We start from the raw sequence: 18,226 nt of genomic DNA on the forward strand, positions 1-18,226 counted from the left end.
AAGTGTGTGTGTGTGTGTTCAGGCTGTCATCCTGAGCGCTGCAGGGGTTATGCTGATGACACTGTAGGGTTCAGTCTGTCGCACACTCACACGTCCAGCAGACAGCAGCTCTGAGGAAGAGAAACAGCCCTGATTAATACATCACAATGTTTCACTCTGTGTTACTGTGGGGGTCAGTGAATGACTCACTGTATTCTGTGTGTGTTCACAGGACAGAGCAAACATTTGAGTCTATCGCTGTTCCTGGTTATCAATGCTAGTCAATGAGGAACACAAACATTATGTTTTAGAGAGCAGCAGATTTCCTCACCCAGCAGTTTGTAGAGTGTGTGAGCTACAGCGGTGCGGTCGGCCTCTGGGGGCACCAGAGAGCCGAAGCTGGCTTCTCCGAACCTCTGCAGGCTGGAGGAGATCCAGCTGGAAAAGAAGAAGCAGTGTGAACCTGGAGGACTGATATGGACACATTTGGAATTAAGCTTCCAATGTTTAACTGTTTCAATAGTAATACAACAGATCTATGAAAAGTACACTTCAGTGTGTAGTCTTGGTAGGGGAGAGAATAGGGAAATGTGTTTGTGGCTCAGGTTCGTCCCTCAGGCCTCCTGGTTGCTCTGCATTTTGAATTTCACAGCAGATGTCAGACAGCTTGGTGTGTAGATCAACCTGTGACGCTGGAGGAAACGACTGTTTCCAAACTTAAATAAAATCACCATAAACCTCAACAAACCCTTTATGTAAATGTTGTGTCTGCATTTTCATTCACACAGCGTCTCAGGAACAGTTTGAGTTGACATTAGAATGTGTTTTACCACCTCACATATATATATACAGTACTAGATAGAACTGACACTGAACATGTTCTGATTAAACAGGAGGAGCATCAGTGAAACCACTAACACTGGCCACAGTCCACCTTTATTCACTCAGTGGAGGGTGACGGGCCATGCCACAAAACACTCATCGGGATGATTCTGGCAACAAAGCAGGAATGTGGAGCATCCACACTCAACTCAAGGAAGTAGCGGTGCGTTACACGGAGAAAACAATCAAACTCAGAGTCAGAAAGGACAAAAATCTCCCAGAAAGGTTTCAAACATATTCTTCAATCTAAAACTCAAACCTTTGACCCATAGATGATCTTTTACCATCCATATCTAAAGCATAAATAACCACAGGGGCAGTGGTCAAGCTTGTTCACGTGATGTCTTACATGAAGCGGTGCATCTCTAAAGGGCCATTTCATGAATTTCTTGGAGTCATGATGAGAAAAGTCATGGTCAGTGTGTGTCTGAGGGTGTGTGTGTGTATATTGTATTAAGTACCTCAGCATGTCCTTGCTTACTGCGTCAGTCTGAGCCTCGGGCATCTCAATGGTCTCCTCTGCTATTGGCTCCATTGATAGCTGGGCCTCCTCTTGTGGAGACCTACACACACACACACATAAACACAGTGATCTGTTTCTTTATCCTTCTAGCTGTCCGTCTGTCTATCCGTCTAAGACTCACCATCTGCTTACAGGAGTGATCACATCGCTCACAGATTTGTCCTCTTTGGACATGTCCAGGATAATGTCCAATGCAGCTGTTGACACACACAAACATAAAGGAACAAGACTGTTTATTGTGCTGCCACAACATGCCCTGAATGTAATGTGTGTGATAGAGAGGAGGGATTCTTACATGAGCCCTCTGCGGGTTGCAGTCCTGACTCACTGGATATCTGAGAGAGAGGCAGTTTCATGAAATAGAAATGAGGTTTATAATCTAATTTGTCTCACCAGTGAACTGAACAGTGGGTCGGCAGGCTATGACTGCAGGCTAGCAGGCTAATGGATAACCTTTATTATTAGAACCACACTTTCACAAATACTTTTTAACACGACCTGAAAGTGGAGACTGGTAAGAGTATCAATCCTTTCCCCCACAGATACTACTGGACTTTAGATCCATATATGGAAGCAGGAGGAAAGCTGTAAAAAAACAAGACGTAAAAGAGTCAAAATGTACTTCACACAGACGCACCTCTCTCATGCTTGAGTGCCTCCTCTTCCTCTCTGCCCTCAGTATCTCTCTGTCCTGCTCTGACTCCCCTCTCGCCGCCTCCTCCTCCTCTTCTTCCTCCTCCTCCCCTTTCGGTTTCTCCCCATGTCCAGACAGGACAGTGAGCGAGGCCCGCTGTTTCCATAGTGACTGGAGGTCAGCATGGAGGAGGCCTGTGGAGGGGTTAAAGGGCACGTTTTGGTCAGTAATTTGTATTTTCCTCACCAGAGCTGCTGTTAGGAGTTTGTGGAAAGCTAGTGCAACTCACAGGCTGCTGTAAAGTGCTGCAATCAATACTGATAAAATGTTTCAGAGGCTTTACAACACACACAAAGTTTATGATGCTTCATACTCTAGGGAAGTGGTGGCCAAACTATTTGGACTGTGGGCCATATACAAAAACTAACATTATTAAAATTAAAGAATGATCAGTCAATGGGGCCAGGGTGAAAGTGTAGCACTTGGCACTGACATCCACAGGGGGCGCTGAAGAGCTGAGCAGGAGTGGCACGCTTAGTCAAGGAGGGCAAGTCCAGCAACACCTGGGACTGAGAGGAAGAACAAAATATTAGCTTGATGGTACAGTTTCAAATAGGGTTTTTGTTTTTATAGGAGAGAGAGAGAGAGAGAGAGAGAGAGAGGGGAGGAGGAGTAAAAGCCAGTGATAGTGTCTCAAAGGAAATTAAAGAACTAAGGAAAGAATGGGGGAAGAAGCAAAGAAAGAAGGAAGGAAATAAAACCAGTGAGCACTCTCCCAGTGGGCTTAGACAGCAGGAAGAGAACCGGAGAGCTGCAGTTTAATTAACCCACACCCTGGTGAATAGACACTTTGGTTACAGAACGGCAACGACTGAAAATTCAATTGGTCAGCGTTACAGCTGAAACAATGTGTATTTAAGTGTGTGCATACCGTATACACAGCTTTTAGCGTGGTGTGTGTGTTCAAGTCATCGTGTGGTGGGAGAGGAAGGGCAGTTTTTAACATGCTGCATGTGTGCGAGATCGCTGAAAAAGCCCAAATAACTCCACTCCACCTCCATTTAAATGACTGGAATATTTTAACAATGTACATATTGCATGTTGAGACCGTGGATCAATTTAAATTGTATCTCGGTGTGTTCCTGTACCAGGTCCAGTGTCTCAGCCAGCGGGTTTCGGATCTGTTCCCCCATTGCTTTGTCAGATATCTGGACCTCAGGGTCTGCAAAGACCAGTTGACGCCTGCGACCTCCACGGGTCTTCCTAAGAGGAAGGACAATCCCCTGATGGCAGAGTGAGAAACACACAGCTTTAATGTTTACAGTACTGGATCTATAAAAAGGACTCCACACTCCAGCACACAAAGTGGAAATGATGAATCTATGTGCTGACACACCCACATTTGCTTTCCATTACATGTTTCCAAAACGAAACAAGCTGCTCATGAGTCACTTGGTGGAATGTAAATTAAAGTTGATGACAACTGTCACAACAGAAAATGCTTTTTCTCTGTCATCTCTGTGTTTACTACATGTCAGAATTTAGACAGCAGGTTTGTTTTAGACCAAACTTTATTGTTTGTGTTTTCCATTTCAATAATGAATTAACTAAAGTTAGAGAAAGTGTATGCCTCTGGTAATGACAGGGCATCTCCAAAACATGTTTAGTGGCTCTAAATTACTTGTTCACACACAGACACACACACTGTAAATCTCTCATTTACATACACAATACAAGCTACTACTGAACAAACAAGTCACTATGCAGCGTCAGCCATGTCTCACCTCTTCATAGGGACTTTCTGTTGCTCGGTCCCCCTTTTTCCCAGATGCCCCTGAGGGTGTAGTTGGCATGGAAACCTGCAGTGGGGTCATCTCTAGGGCAACAGCTGCCAGAGGCACCTCCACGGGCAGACCTGACTCTTCGTCTAGCAGCCACACACTGTCCCGCTCTGCTCCTAGCACCGTCTCCTTCAGCCTGGAAACAATAACACACACACACACACACACACACACACGCTTACTGTACACAAAATGTTTCAACTCACACCAAATATATTTATCTGTCATGTTACATGGTTTGTCCTCACAGGTCTGAGCTAAATATCCTGTCTGCCTGACTGATGATACAATATTTAGTCAGCTGTCAATGTTTTAAGTCTTTCTTGAAACTAAGGACTTGACAGTTCTTTTGTCAATATTTGCTTGTTTGTTAACAGGCTGTAACACATGCAGATGCAGAAGGGTAGTATCACTGTGACGTTTATATCATTGCCCTGAAAGTGCTCACTGAGCTGTGTAGTGACAATCATTTGTCAGTGTAAAGTTTCAAGACTCACCGGTCAATAGAGGACATGGCTCCTTCAAGTTTCCTGGTCCTCCCCTCTGTGAGCTGCTCCTCCACTTCTGTTTAACACACACATACACAATGCACAGAGAAATCATTTTGACACAAATAAACACATAAACCCCAGTCTGTGTAAAGCTTATTAACAATCAAATGATATTATTAAAGAAACCGGTGTCCTAGTCGCACCAAACCTCTTGACAAATTCCCTTTTCTACTCTCTCGCTGCAGTTTTAATGCAGGAGGTAAAGTGGAAACAAACTCTACCTAACTAAACCTTTGTCGAGTGGTGCACTCCCAGAGATTTTAAAGCTTTATTATGTGATGTATTTTGTGATTCTGCCAACTGCTTTTTATCATTTCCTTATTTATTGTGTTGTTCCTGCTTGTGGGGTGTTTTTGGGAATGTTTCTTGTTCTCAGGTCTCTGTTGGAAAATCGATCCTTTTTATAAATACATTCTTTGGAGCTTTTTGCCTTTATTAGATCGGACAACTCAAGATGAACAGGAAGAGAGAGAGAGAGAGGGGATGGCACACAGCAAAGGGCCACAGGTCGGACTCTCTACCAGCTCTACCAGGTGAGCAACCAGAGAACCTTAGAAAAGACATCTTACTCTCGTGAGACTGCCTGATTAAATAAAGATTAATAAACACGTGCCACTGACATGTTGTCTTCGCACTAGTGTTAGTCTGGTATTCTTTCTTAGTTTCTGTGAAAGCAAGGCAGGGTCGAGATGTTCCCACTCTGTTCTCCCCTGAAATGAAACAGCCTCCTGAAAATAAACCTTTTCTTTCTGGCAACAAAAGCACTCAGAGTGAGAACAGTTGTTTTTTTTTTTTTCAATTACAGCAGTGGCACAAAGAATTTGATCTGGTTGACTGGTGCAGACACATTACAAGAGAGGAACACACTGAGGGTCTGAGACTCTAGGCACTGCCTAGATCCTTGAATTTAGTACAAACCGACAGTATGACATCAGACGAAACAACTAACACACAAAGAAACATATGCAATGCTCATCATACACAAAGATAAATGTTAAAGGCAGAGGCACACACCTCCACGGAACTGGTCTGGTTGATCCATCAACAAGTCAATCTCTCTGGCTGTGGCTTCAGGAAGGTCATCTCCCTCAAAATGATACTGATACAGAAATAGGGGGACAATTACAGAGTGACAGCTATTAAAAAACAAAGAGATGGGGATAAGTAACAAACGGAAGCTAGATTTGGTCTGTTTTGTGTCCACAGTGATGAATAATGTAACTAAAGTGATATAAAACGTAGCAGTAAAATGCACCAACAACAAAAACTGAAGGACAAATAAAGAAATGACAAAATGTTTGCATGCAAAGCAAAAATAAACCCAAAGGGCAGATGAGTGGGGGGCAGAGGACAACAGATATGTAAGCCACGTATCTCTGTAAACAAACTGAGTGCAGGCTGATGCAATTAAGTCAGTTCTTATCAAGCCAAAATTGACTTCATCAGCTGAGCAGGCTTGAGGAGGAGCATTATTAGCCCCTCAGTGAAAAGAATGAGGAGGCTAATAGTGTGTGGAGGTGCTGCCACAGCGGCGTTTTATGACTAAGATGATATAACTCTGTCTTCTTTTAAGCGCCATAGACATTGAGAGGTGAATTCAGGACAGTCAGCTAGGCATCAGGTATTTCCCTACACCATTACCTTCACTGCATGATACACACCATTTAGAAAATGAACAGAAAAAGAAACCAGAAAAAAGAAAAGAAAACATCATTGTCACACACAGGACAATATAGTCTGTACCTGCTTTAATGCTACTTCATCACCACAGAGAATGGAGCCAAGACTTACAGGTAAGACCAACAAGCGAGCAGCTGAACTGTGACAAAGACCTTAACTAAAGCTGCTGTGGCCACATGGTCTACATCCCAGCTCAATGATTCACCAGGACGCCTGCTGTACCAAAGAATGATGACTGGGGTCTTTCCTGTCCCTGTATTCTGACAGAGAGTTTACCTCAGCAGTGGTGATGAGCTCCTTCTCTCTCAGGGTGATGGCAGCTGGAGGTGACCTGAAACCTGGTGTAACACAGTATGAGGGATTAGGAGCCGGGTGGGGTTGTAGCACAAGAAGGACGTGAGACTGGCTGAGATTGATCTGTGTTTGTGGGGGAAAACCAGCCAGGACAATGACATCTGGACCTGGGCTTAGCATGGGGCCGTTGGGTTTGAGATGAGCTTTTATTCACAATTTTCCTAACAGGAGTGGAAATAGCCTTTCTGTGCCAAAGGTTTAAATTTAGAAGAAAATCCACTTAAGGAATTTAAGCAAATGAACTGACCCATTTATAAAACCTCTGAAGATAGATTATCTTGGAAACATGCAAAATGTCGCCACAACCACTATTACAAATTCTGTGTCCATTTCAGGTTTACAAAGGTGTAGCTTTTAGAGGACTGTATCCCAGTATGCTAAACCTGCACACCCTCCCCAAATCATAAATACAAAAAAGAACCATGTACTTCAAAGCTTCTTGAACCCATTATCACATTTGGTCCAGAAATGCTGGCTTAAAAAGGCACCCCTGAAATGAGACACAGCCAGTCTTTCAAATGTTAAAATATCAGCCTCACCCTCTTTGTCGAGTGTGGTGTGGGGACTGGGCACCAGGGAGTGCTGTGAACCTGCCTCTTCAATCACCAACACTGGCTAGAAATACACATTGCAAATATTACATTACAAGACAGAATACTGAAACAGATTTATTTTCATTTCCTGGATGACTCCAGAGCGTGAACTCAAGCTGATGAAAAACAACCTTTTCATGAGCAAAACGTGTTCAAACATGAGGTTAGGGAACTCATTCAGAAGTAATATTTTTTCTTCATTTGCCTTTGTGTACCAAAGGGATGAAACTGCTTTGCTTTGATTTCACACGGACTAGTGGTGATGAAACAAAAATAAAAAATAGATCTAAATACACAGCAGTTTCTAATTTGGATTCTGAAAGCCACAGTCCAGTTTAGTTTAGTTTAAATTCCATGATAGTACCCAATAAAATATTTTCATATTATTGCCTCCAGTGCTGTCGTCTCACGTGTTGGCTCAGTTCGTGATTTAACTGGTAACATGGTATTTCCACAGGGAAATATTCCAAGGAGGACAAAGTTCAGCCGAGACTACCAGATTTACAGCGCAGAGAGTGAGAATGAGTTATCTACTGTGATTTACTCTATCTGAGGATACCAACAGATTGTATGGAGGGATATTGCACGTATGCTATGTGAGAATGGGAGTGACCTGCACTGTGACCTGTATGTAAGGCCATGAAACAATGATTCACCTGTATGTTCTTGACTGTGATGGTAAAAAGCTTGTAATTTATGAGGTGTGTGTAAAAGAAAACATACCATGTGGGAAAACCCAGAAAAGAGCATATTTTATCACATCAACCTACTGCATGTGGCCACGTACAGGGTACATCCACACGTGTGTGTTAGCTCTATATTTGGATTGCGGTCAGACAGTGCTGAATGTGGTCTGAGGAACCTACTTACTATTGTGGAATTTTAACTGCTGTTTTGGACATCAAACATTAAGGCATTACAGAAGGGAAGAGCCAAAGTCCCAGATAGTCTTACATAAGATGCCTTGTCTTATTAATTAACTGTTCCTCAGCGTGAGAATATTTCCTCTGGAAACTGCAGTTTGTCTGAGACATTAAGAGTTATAAATATATTATATTTTGGGTACAGGTTTGATGTATTATTAATATTGAGTGCCTCGGGTCATGTATGTTAGATAATGTATAGTTTATTTGGCTGCCTAAATCTACTACTATTACGAGTCATGGTAAATAACTATCATTATAATAATACAACTACATCCATCCAGGCAGAGGGAGTGTTTGATATCCAGTGCAGGTTACCTGGGAATGGTTACTGTGTACACATTTCATTCATTTGTTGAGTTTTGTTGTGCTACACTACAGAGACAGACATTAAGTTACAACCCTTGGCTGCACTGGTGTGTGTATCGTATACGCACCTGGTGTATTTTATAGGGGCTGGGCAGTTGGTGTGATTCCATGAGACCGAAGAACGGGTCCTGAGCTCCCTCGGCCTCCTCCATATTGTACAGGTTGTCAGGCACATCCAAGGCCAGCCTGCCAGGTAAAGAGAGAGCAATGTTACTACTCAAAATATTAAAACATCACACACATTCAGTGCTGTACTAGCTAATGCGACACTGTGCATACTTTAATCTACGCTGTTGGTTTCATGGATTTATAAAATGATTTAAACTGATATTACTGGAATAAGATTAGCATTAGCAAAGATATACTGCATATGCAGAAACAAGAGCTCACACATTACCACTGTTCCATAACATGGCTTATTAAACATTTACAAAGTCATTCACACGAAAGTAGCTCCATTTGTCCTCCACTCACTCAATAAAACAATATCATCTCCTTTCCAGTCTTTATTCCCCCAAACAATCTCACTCATAAATATTCCACCAGATGCTTTTGAGCTCAGACTTCCCCAAACACGTCCAACTGCTGCACGATTCAGCTTAAAATGTTAGGTGCCCCAGGATACAAAACACTCTTCCACTGCGCATGATCAAATTGTGTGTGTGTGTGTGTGTGCGTGCGTGTGTGCAGACCTGTCACACTCAGCCATGTCAATACGTATGCATCTTTTAGAGCGCAGCAGGCGGTCAATGGTCTGTTGAACCTCCTCTAGAAAACAGAAAAGGGGTTAAACATTTTAACACACAACTCTGTTGTCTTCTCTAAACAAGAGGAGGAAGCAATGAACAAGACATCCAAGTAATTGCATTTTTTTTTATGGTAATTTCTTTTGCATAAACTCTGGGTTTATTGAAATTCACATCCTAGTCTGGACTAATGAACAAAAAATAGTGGAAAGTCATGTAGGGTGCATTTGTCTTAACTTCTGTATGAAGCTTTAGAGATAATTTATTGCATTATCGAAGCTTCCACAGGAAGATATTTGTATCACATTTTTAAAAGATCATAATATGAAACCGAGAGGACAAACTCCACCATGCAGTGCTTATGAAATACAACTTAAACAGTATGCACTCTCGATTGTATGTGGCAGCTTTGGGATTCAATTCTACTGATAGATGAAATGAAATGCCATTGCTAAATCCAAGAGCCACTATAGAAAACAGAACAGACAGTGATTGCTTTCTTGGCTTCTCCTCCTGCTTCTCATCCTGCATTGTATTTCCCCATTTTCATCAACCATGACTACGGCATGATTGTGAATCTGTCGGATGCAATATCAGTGTCAGGGTGTAATTTAAGACCAGATGAATAGAGACTGTTGAGCTGTGTTTGATGATATTGCATTCATCAGCTCTATATTGGCCTCTAAATCAGACTTGCCAGGGTGATTTGCAGACGTGTGACGACAGCACTGTTTTGGCTTTACACCAAAACCGCATTTCTGCGACTTCTACATTTTGTAACTGACAGAGACAACTGATCTGCTATGTTTTGCATAAGTTGAACAAACAGCGTTTTCATATTTCACCTGAGTTCACCCTGAAACGCTGACCATCACACCATAATGTTTTCTTATTAAACTGAAAATAATCCTGCTCACCGACTGCATTTCCTACAGATCCTTTGTAAGTAAGCAGCTGGAAAATGATTCCCTTGTTTTAATCCAACATAATTCACTCTACTCTGACTTCTGACAGACTATAAATTAAGACTGCTGCGGGACTGCTGCCACAGGAAATGAACCAGCATTATGTAGGTTTTATATAGCATAAAGTTATAAATTCTCTCTTTCTTCTCTCTCACCTCGCAGGAAGTTACAGTACATTGTGTGTAGACAATGTAGCTTGGAGGAGAGTTACGACTTATTGTAATTTTCTGCTTCTGTTCTCTCTACTCTTTCTTGCTCCATCTTGTACGTTCCCCTTACCAAGCAGGAAGCCACACTGCCTGTGGTAGACTACAACCACTCCATACTGCAGCTGGGACGACAGGTAGAGAGAGAACCGAGGCTTCGGTAGGTCGGACTGCGGTGGAGGAACCTGAGCTGTCACATAGTCCACAATGTCCCCGCTGTGTGTTTAACAAAATACATAAAAAACATTTACATTATATTTCACCTTAAACAAGTCAGACTTTGGGTGCCTAAAAATAACATACAAAATGTTTAAATTCAAAGAGAACATAACACTTAGATGCTATTTTATACTATTTTAGACGGTAATGCAAGTTTGACCAACTCTTTATCTCCAGCTTTAATTACTAGTTTGAGGGTTTCCAAACTTTTTCATGTCAAGGACCCACACAATAGACCACTGACTCTCAATTCTGTCCTGAATCCCCACTGGGTACATTTCTTATTTTTAGGTTTAAATATTATCTTCATAGTCAATCAATGATCAACAAACAAACCTGCCTACAGATTGAGAGGAAGCTGCTAAAGATGCACATCTCAGCGCATTACCAAGAAATATGAGGTTGTCTAAGTGATAAATATTGGTAGCTGATGCTTAAAAAACCAAATACAAAAACTATAAACATAAAACAAGAACATTAAACAGGTTTTTTATCTGGCCTAACCGACTTTAATCGATCACGTTTGCTAGTAGCAAAACCAGACAGCTAACATAAAGTCACATTATCATTCTGTGGAAATCCTTACCATGTTCGCTTGACATTGACTTTGAGAAGCTCTCTGCGAGTGACCCTGATACCTCTGGTGGCTGCTAACCTGAAAAACAAAACAACTTCATAACATTTAGAAATAAAGCTTAGCTGACACTACAGGCTAATCTGTAGTAGCTAATGTAACTTAATGCTATTTATTGGCACAAGTTAATGAGCTAGCTTTTTTAAAAACTCACCAAATTGTGGAAAAACATCCAGAATGGCGTTGGAGGACATTTGGGTAGTAAAACATGTTTACCGTTTCTATATATAACAGATATCTTGAGGGAAAAGTGATGGGCTTTAGGAATTTCAACTAAATTTGACAGTGACACTTAGAGAGTCGTGCCACGGGTTTCCCGCGTCGAATCACGCTGGACCAATCAGGTTGCGAGATTCCTCACATTGAACGTAAACACTCATGATGCATTCATGTTAAATTGGAAAACTGAGGTAGTGGTGTTGTAGTAAGTTAGGGAGACCTGTGGATACAGAAAACAAGTACACTACAGGATTACTCTGTTTTATTTTAAAGTTAAGTCAGTGAGTGGAAGTATTACTGTAGTAATTAGCAGTGGTGGGAAGTACTCAAGTACTGTTACAGTCTAAGTAAGTAGGCTGCAAGTTTGTGGTCAGAATCACTGTTATTGGCTAGGTATGTGCACACATACAAGGAATCTGACTGTGGTTTAATGTTGCTGTCATTGACAGTTTATATAAGGTTCACACTTGGTTGCTCTCAATGTACAAACACAGACTAACAGCATAAATAAACAGGACAACTAGCTCAACAAAATAGACAGATGTACATATAAACAAACAAAAACAATAACATTTGTAGACAGTAGACAATAGTGCAAAGGATGCTGAAATAAATATTTATGTGCAGGTTTCTTTATGTATATGAGGTAGGTGGATATGACAGCATAGGTAGAGTTTTTAAAAAAGAAATTTCAACAATGGAAAAATAAATAATAAATAGTTTTCTGGTTCAGTGGATGTTTGAGTCCCAGGGTTTCGTGAGTGATTACATTTTATGCTACTTCATTCTTACATAAATACAGTAAATTGTACTTTTTGCTCCGCCACATTCACAACATTAACCACATCACAGCTATAGTTAGTTAGTTTCCAGTCATTATTACAGATAAAATCACCCAGCAGTATAATAAATAAATTAAAATTAGCTCCATACGAACCAAGATAAGTAATATAGGTAAGACTTTATTGATCCCACATTTGGGAAATTCGCTACAATAACAACTTCCAAGAACTGCTTACATGTGAATGCATCAATAATAATGATTCAATAGTATAACCTTTATGAGTAACATTTTACTTTTAACACTTTCAGTGCATCGTGTTGCTAATACTTCTGTAGTAAGTAAGTACTACACTACTACAAATCAGCTTTACAAAAAGTGCGAATATTACATTGAATATTACATCCCAGTTCAAGTTTAATTCAATGTTATAAAAAGTTTTAATAGAAAAGTGCTCCATACATGAATAATTAGACACAGGACTGGAACATGGACTAATTATTTGTAGTTTAACTATCTTTAAAGTTATGTTAAAGAGTTCATTTCATAGCTACTTATTTCTCAGTTATTTCAAAATGTTGTTTCTTTTCGGAGAAGAGGAAATGTAACTTAATTTCTCCAATCTTAAAATCAGGTTTATTAGCCTAAAAACATTACAACTTCTACACTCAGAGAGAGGAAAGTGTGACGTCACCCTCCTTATGGGAAGCGGTGAATGATTGGCCACGCCCTCTGTGCGCGAGGAGGAGGCGGGCGGTAACGTGACAGTCCGTCGGGGTGGAGGAGTCTGATTGAAGCCGCGTTCAGAGCAGAAACTAACGCAGCGGCCGCAGCAAACACAGTCCGTCGGTGTTACTGCTCAATTCTCACAGAGCATTCCCTTTAAGATGGCGTACCACAGTCCGTACAAAGCCCCCCCGCACATCAACGCTCCCCCGGACCAGGGCTTTCTGTGGAATATCTTCCAGAGGTGAGTGGGGAAAGGCGGTGGGGTTGTTCCGTCTGTCTGTCTGTCTGTCTGCCTGCCTGTCTGCCTGTCTCTCACTCCGCTCCGCAGTGGAAACTGCTGTCGTTTGTGGCGCGGAGAGAAAGAGAGAAAGAGAGAGGTTCACACACTTAGTGTTTCATTGACAGCCCGGTTCTTGTCTTTAATCTTGTGTCCTTTAGTTTGTCTGACGGCGGTGCCCCGGTAGTGAAATGAGTGATTTGTATAGCTCTCAGTTGTGGAGCTTCCTGGAAAATACTACTGCACAACACATAGCTGTTACACGTCACTAACACTCACATTACAGTGCATTACATTACTGTACCCCAGCTGTGTCACACACTTTATTATTATCGTTATTATTAAGTGTCTAATTGGCCTTTTAAATGAAGTCACAGGCAATCAGCTGACTCAACCGGTGAACTGTCTTAACACAGCAGGAAGAGTTTACAAACTGGGGTCCAAGGACCTCCAGGAGTCCTTGAAGGCTTTGGTTCTGTGTTATCTCACCAAAATAAAGTCATTTCAATTCAGGATCGTTTTCATTTAAAAACCAGAGATGTGAGAGAATATTGAATGAATGAATCTCTCGGTCTGTATCTGCTTCGAGGCAGCAGTGAGAGATCATCTCTGAGGATGGGCTTTCCTAAGTAATTCAGACAGTAGTGAGTCCATATGTCGCAGGGTGTAGTGTCCATAACCAACATAAACTGTTATTATTCGGCCCTGAGCTGATGTTACAGGATCAGTGGCGGCTTTCAACCACTGATAGTCATCAATATCACCAAAAGCCTGAGTCAAAAGTGTGTCAGCAGCTAAGAAGGTCACAGTAGTAGGCAGAGAGGGACATAGTTGATATGCTTTGGCCCCTGGTTGTAGTAAGCTATAGAGTTATGTAATACTGCAGAGGATTTTTTTTCCCCCCCGCTGCTTTGCTTTCTCATAACATTGAGATGCTGCACGCATTGCAAGGGTTGAAACACCCTTAACGAATTATTTATGTATGGTGCAAAACCCCTTTAGAAATCAGGCCGGATGTACAAATCTCCGCTCACATGCGTCTTTCTTTGTCTTTATCTCTCACACATTCCTGGTCTCTCATTCCCAGCGCCTCTCATGACCATCACGACTAATGTACATCCCTTGATAGACGTCATACAAATGCGAGGAATCTGGCTTTCATTGAACTCTCTCTTGAGCGTTGTGCCGCCTCATCTGCTGCCTCTTGGTGAACCGCTAGCAGAGCGGTGCTGGAATCCCCTCGGTCATGTGATCAGAGTCAGTAGAGCATAGTTTAGGCGGTAGGCCTCTCAATCTGTGTGTGACTTGTACACGGTATGACTCACCGTCCCACTGTTGCACAGTCTTCGGTAATCCGTTCAGTTTAAGTCACCCTTAACTCTCTTTATCCCGTCTAATCACGCCAGGGGAAGAAATGAAGTCACTCATTGTCAAGGTGTTTCACACAGCGAGTCGTCAACGTGGATTCCATCAGTTGTGTCTGTTTTTTTTTAACACACATTCAATTCCTTGACTTGACAATGAATGAATAACGGTAGTGAGTCCCTCTTGTTTTGCCGCCTTTTTAAAGAACAAACGTTGGCATGACAAAAATGTTTGCGCCCAACCCTTCGAGACTGAAAACAACATGGGGTTGGATTCAGATCAACAATGCCGATCTGTTGCTAAGCGAGTGCAACAACATGTTCCCTGAACTGTGCCGAGCATTTTAAGAGACGACGTATTCAAACTCGTCGGTAACAAAGTAGAACTTGTGGGGAGGCCGTTTGGTTCGCGTAGAATCAATGAGCAGGAGTGAGTGAGGTTTTAGCAGTCAGTTCATTTTACATGTGGTAAAAGTTGAGACATCTACATAGAAAAAGGAGCAACTGAAAGCAGCTGTTGGACACCAGGATTTCCTTGGGAGGTTTTGTGAATGCAGCTTTAATTTGGAGCTTTGTGTTTTCCGCTATGGGAGCCACAGTGACATTTGTCTTACTTTTGGAGCGTTTATGTGGAAAGTAGGGCGGCCATTATTCCGCAAGCCATATTCCAACCTGATTGCTCAATGGGAAACAGTGAAACATGGGAAAATCTGAGCCGAATAACCGACTCGGCCGTGGTGTTTTTCTGTGGTCCGCCTGTTTTCAGATACGAGCTCCGTGTTCGACAGGGCGAAGATGAAAACGCCAGATGCTTAACCGTCAGTGCTGCAGGCACGAGGGACTTTTAATGATGTTCTCCCTTTTTTTCAGCTCGCTTTACGTAAAAAAAGTCTGGTGAGGTAACTTTACCTGAGGCTGAGTGAGTGAGAGTTAGTGAGAGGAGGGGAGGAGGGGAGGGCCCTGACTGTATACACACACTTCTTTGAGTTAATCTATCAGTGTTTGGTAAAGGTTGGGTCCCCCCACCGCCTGCACTGACAGAGCTCTCATTTATGGAGGCATGCTGAGAGCGGTTTTTCTCCCCAGGGAGAGCGGGAAGATTTTTCTTTACTTAGGCGGGAGGGGGGAAGGCACGTCGACATATAGCTGAGGATCGCTGTGCGGAGAGCCACGAAGGCAGCACACATGGGCATGTGAGCGTCACAGCTGGGAGCGCTAACCCAGCCCACATAGTCAGCGCTTGGCCGGTGCTGTGGGGGGGGGTTCCCCGTCTCCTCCCCTCCCTCTTCTGCTCTGCTGGTATTCAGACTGTGTTTGTGGAGCGGGCTCCGTGTCGACAGGTTGGGCCGGCCAGGTTGCTTAGGAACAACTGAGTCACTGGATGTTTGACTAAGCTTCATGTCAAACTGTGAGGTCCGTTATGTGTGTCACCGTCCAGCCTGTTTTTATGGCTCTGCATCTTAGAGAAAAGACTCTTTAGCTGGGTTTTGGAAGCATATCTGAGCTGCCTTGTGTTTAGGGAGGTGCTTTGACAATCAAAAGGATGTCCTTACAGCTTTCTATCTGGGCAGGGGGGTTCCCTCATTCCAAACCACCAGGATGGGCTTTTTTCACAACCTAAAACTGCTGGAGGTTAGCCAGGAGATGATGACATGTCCTTAAAGTATTTCTAAGCTCTTCTTTGACGAAACAGAAGAAGAAAAGTTCTTCAAGTTTTCTAAAAGTAAAAAAAAAAAGAAATCTCCCCTCACTTTTTTCCCGTGAGCTTGTTGGCAATTATTCCACCTATTCATTCAGGGGGTGTTTAAAGATCCTTTTGAAAAGATAAAGCCAAGACACAGACACACTGTATTTTTCCATAATAGCTTGACAGCCTATTCATATCTTCTTACCTTTAGACACTTAAGTGTGGCTTTCTCTTTCTTTCTTTGATGTCAGCCAAGGAGCTGGCACCTCCCTAGCATGTGTGCGCACTTTTCTCAGTTCTAGCTTTAAATAATAAAAATAAACGCTTCACTTAAAGAAAGGACACCCAAACCATTGCCATGTCATTAACCTCAGTGCCTTGTCTCTGTTTTAAATCCCTGTGAACTGAATATCTGTGGATATTATAGTCTAATGGTTGGGGAATCTATCACAGTGAATGTTTCATTTCAGTCTATCAATAATTATTGATACTTTTTAATGACCTGTTCCTCCTCATGTGGATTTGTTGGAAGCTGCTTTTGATGCATTTGGTCTTGACTTGAGTAAACAGGATACAGACGGGACATGCAGAGAGAGTGGGGTGTGGGGCGCTTCATGTAAAGCTTCAGGTTTCTCTTCTCTGAAGCATCAGGCTGTTTTTAGTTTTGGTTTCACTTATCACTTCAAAAAAATCTGTCTGAGCTCCTTGCAAGCTGACACTATGCCGGTCGCACGACAAGTTACTTGTGCGGTTGCCAGCCTTCACTTTCCCTTCGCTGTCTCGGGATCAACGCACACACATTCCCGCAGTCTCAGTCCGGCCAGTCTCAGGGGAGCTGCGAGCATACAAGCTGCCTTGTGTGTTCTGATCACAGGACTCCATTCATTCTCAGTGAACTGTTGAAATACGAACACGAGCCCGGGGGGATAAAGTTTCAGCTGGCGAGTGCTGATGCCCTGCTCCCATTGTGTGCGGTGTGTGAAGTGGTTAACGCAGGCGCTATCTAATCTGTGTTTCCTTCCCCAGGGTCGACAAGGACCGGAGTGGCGTGATATCAGACTCAGAGCTTCAGCAGGCCTTATCGAATGGTATGTATATGTCAGACTGTTCTGCCACTCCCTCTTTTTGTTTCTTGCTCCTTCTATCTCCTTATTTCTGCCCATTTGTGCTCTGTTCCCATCTCTCTCTCTCCTCTCCCACCGTCTTCATTTCTTATTCTCCATTTCATTTTTATTACTCCCTCCCTGCCTCTTTTTTTGATCCTTTCCGTCTCCCTCCCGTCTCCTCCTCGTTACACACCATTGCTCTCAGCCACTCTTTGATTTAAGCAACTGTCAGGCCTTAGCAGGAAATGGATTGTGATTTTATTTTTATCCCTGAGTGGCAGGTGAACTGAGTAAAAATGAATGGAGTTTTATTTTTGTCCCAGGACAACAGAGGAGCAGGTGAAGAGTTTACCAGTGTAGCTTCAAAGAGAAAGCGCCAATGTGTCCCTGTGATAACAGCCCACTCAACACTGCAACGGCTGCTGGTTGAAATTGTGGGTGGGGACGTTGTCACTGCTTCTGGAGGGTGTGAGGGGGGGGCAAGATCAGAAAGTGTTTTTTTTTCATGGAGAAATATAAAGTTATACCCAGAGATCCAGCAAGAGGTATCACAAAAGTAGCTTCATTGAATGCAGTCAGTAAGAGCGACACTGGGATGGTGGCTTTTATTTATGTTCAAAAAGTGTAAGGACAGTAACATGTCTGCCTAACTAGTTCACTATCTACAGTAGTTAGCTAGCTTACTAGCATACGTTGTTCGTATTCACCCAAACCCCACCCAAACCCGCCCCCATCCTAAAGCCTTTTGTCTTCTTATGTTAAAAGTGAAACATAATGTTTGTTTTTTTGGCCCCCGATCTCCATCTGCCAATACAATAGAGCGTCTGATCTGATACTTGCTCAATGGTCCAGTGTGTAACATTTAGGAAGCTCTATTGGCAGAATAGAGCTCAGGGACTATTTCAATAGATTCGGAGTGGTCACAGAGGTGGTAATGATCTATGATGCGGAGAAGCAGAGGCCC

General features: G+C 42.6%; 2 protein-coding genes across 3 annotated transcripts in view; one reads left to right on the plus strand and one right to left on the minus strand.

The window, feature by feature from the left end:
- Positions 1-18: 18 nt before the first annotated feature.
- Positions 19-11,358, minus strand: rec8b (REC8 meiotic recombination protein b). Its single transcript, XM_035653977.1, has 18 exons — positions 11,254-11,358; positions 11,052-11,120; positions 10,320-10,462; positions 9,022-9,097; positions 8,398-8,515; positions 6,984-7,059; positions 6,367-6,428; positions 5,425-5,509; positions 4,357-4,423; positions 3,803-3,995; positions 3,167-3,301; positions 2,512-2,587; positions 2,022-2,212; positions 1,680-1,719; positions 1,506-1,581; positions 1,323-1,424; positions 311-417; positions 19-110 (listed from the first exon to the last, which is right to left on the minus strand). Exons 1-18 carry the CDS (start codon positions 11,307-11,309, stop codon positions 19-21), a joined length of 1,764 nt encoding a protein of 587 aa, XP_035509870.1. The 5' UTR covers positions 11,310-11,358.
- Positions 11,359-12,842: 1,484 nt separating this feature from the next.
- Positions 12,843-18,226, plus strand: part of pdcd6 (programmed cell death 6) — a 15,716-nt gene continuing 10,332 nt past the window's right edge. Inside the window, exons 1-2 of one of the 2 annotated variants that reach the window (XM_035672615.1) lie at positions 12,843-13,069; positions 17,183-17,244. In XM_035672615.1, coding sequence (XP_035528508.1) covers positions 12,987-13,069; positions 17,183-17,244 — 145 coding nt within the window. In that variant the 5' untranslated portion in view covers positions 12,843-12,986. The remainder of the gene's footprint in view (positions 13,070-17,182; positions 17,245-18,226) is intronic. The other variant, XM_035672697.1, reaches the window with a different exon arrangement.

Source organism: Morone saxatilis, unplaced genomic scaffold (genome assembly GCF_004916995.1).
Source record: "Morone saxatilis isolate NCDOM2014 unplaced genomic scaffold, NCSU_SB_2.0 Contig0, whole genome shotgun sequence".
NCBI lineage: Eukaryota > Metazoa > Chordata > Actinopteri > Moronidae > Morone > Morone saxatilis.

Excerpts from the sequence above, each read along its gene's own strand:
- rec8b (XM_035653977.1), bottom strand. The coding sequence starts at position 11,309 with ATGTTTTACTACCCAAATGTCCTCCAACGCCATTCTGGATGTTTTTCC. Across the intron at positions 8,516-9,021 it reads GACATGGCTGAGTGTGACAG|GCTGGCCTTGGATGTGCCTG; the intron begins GTCTGCACACAC and ends TTTACCTGGCAG. Across the intron at positions 6,429-6,983 it reads CACCACACTCGACAAAGAGG|GTTTCAGGTCACCTCCAGCT; the intron begins GTGAGGCTGATA and ends GTGTTACACCAG.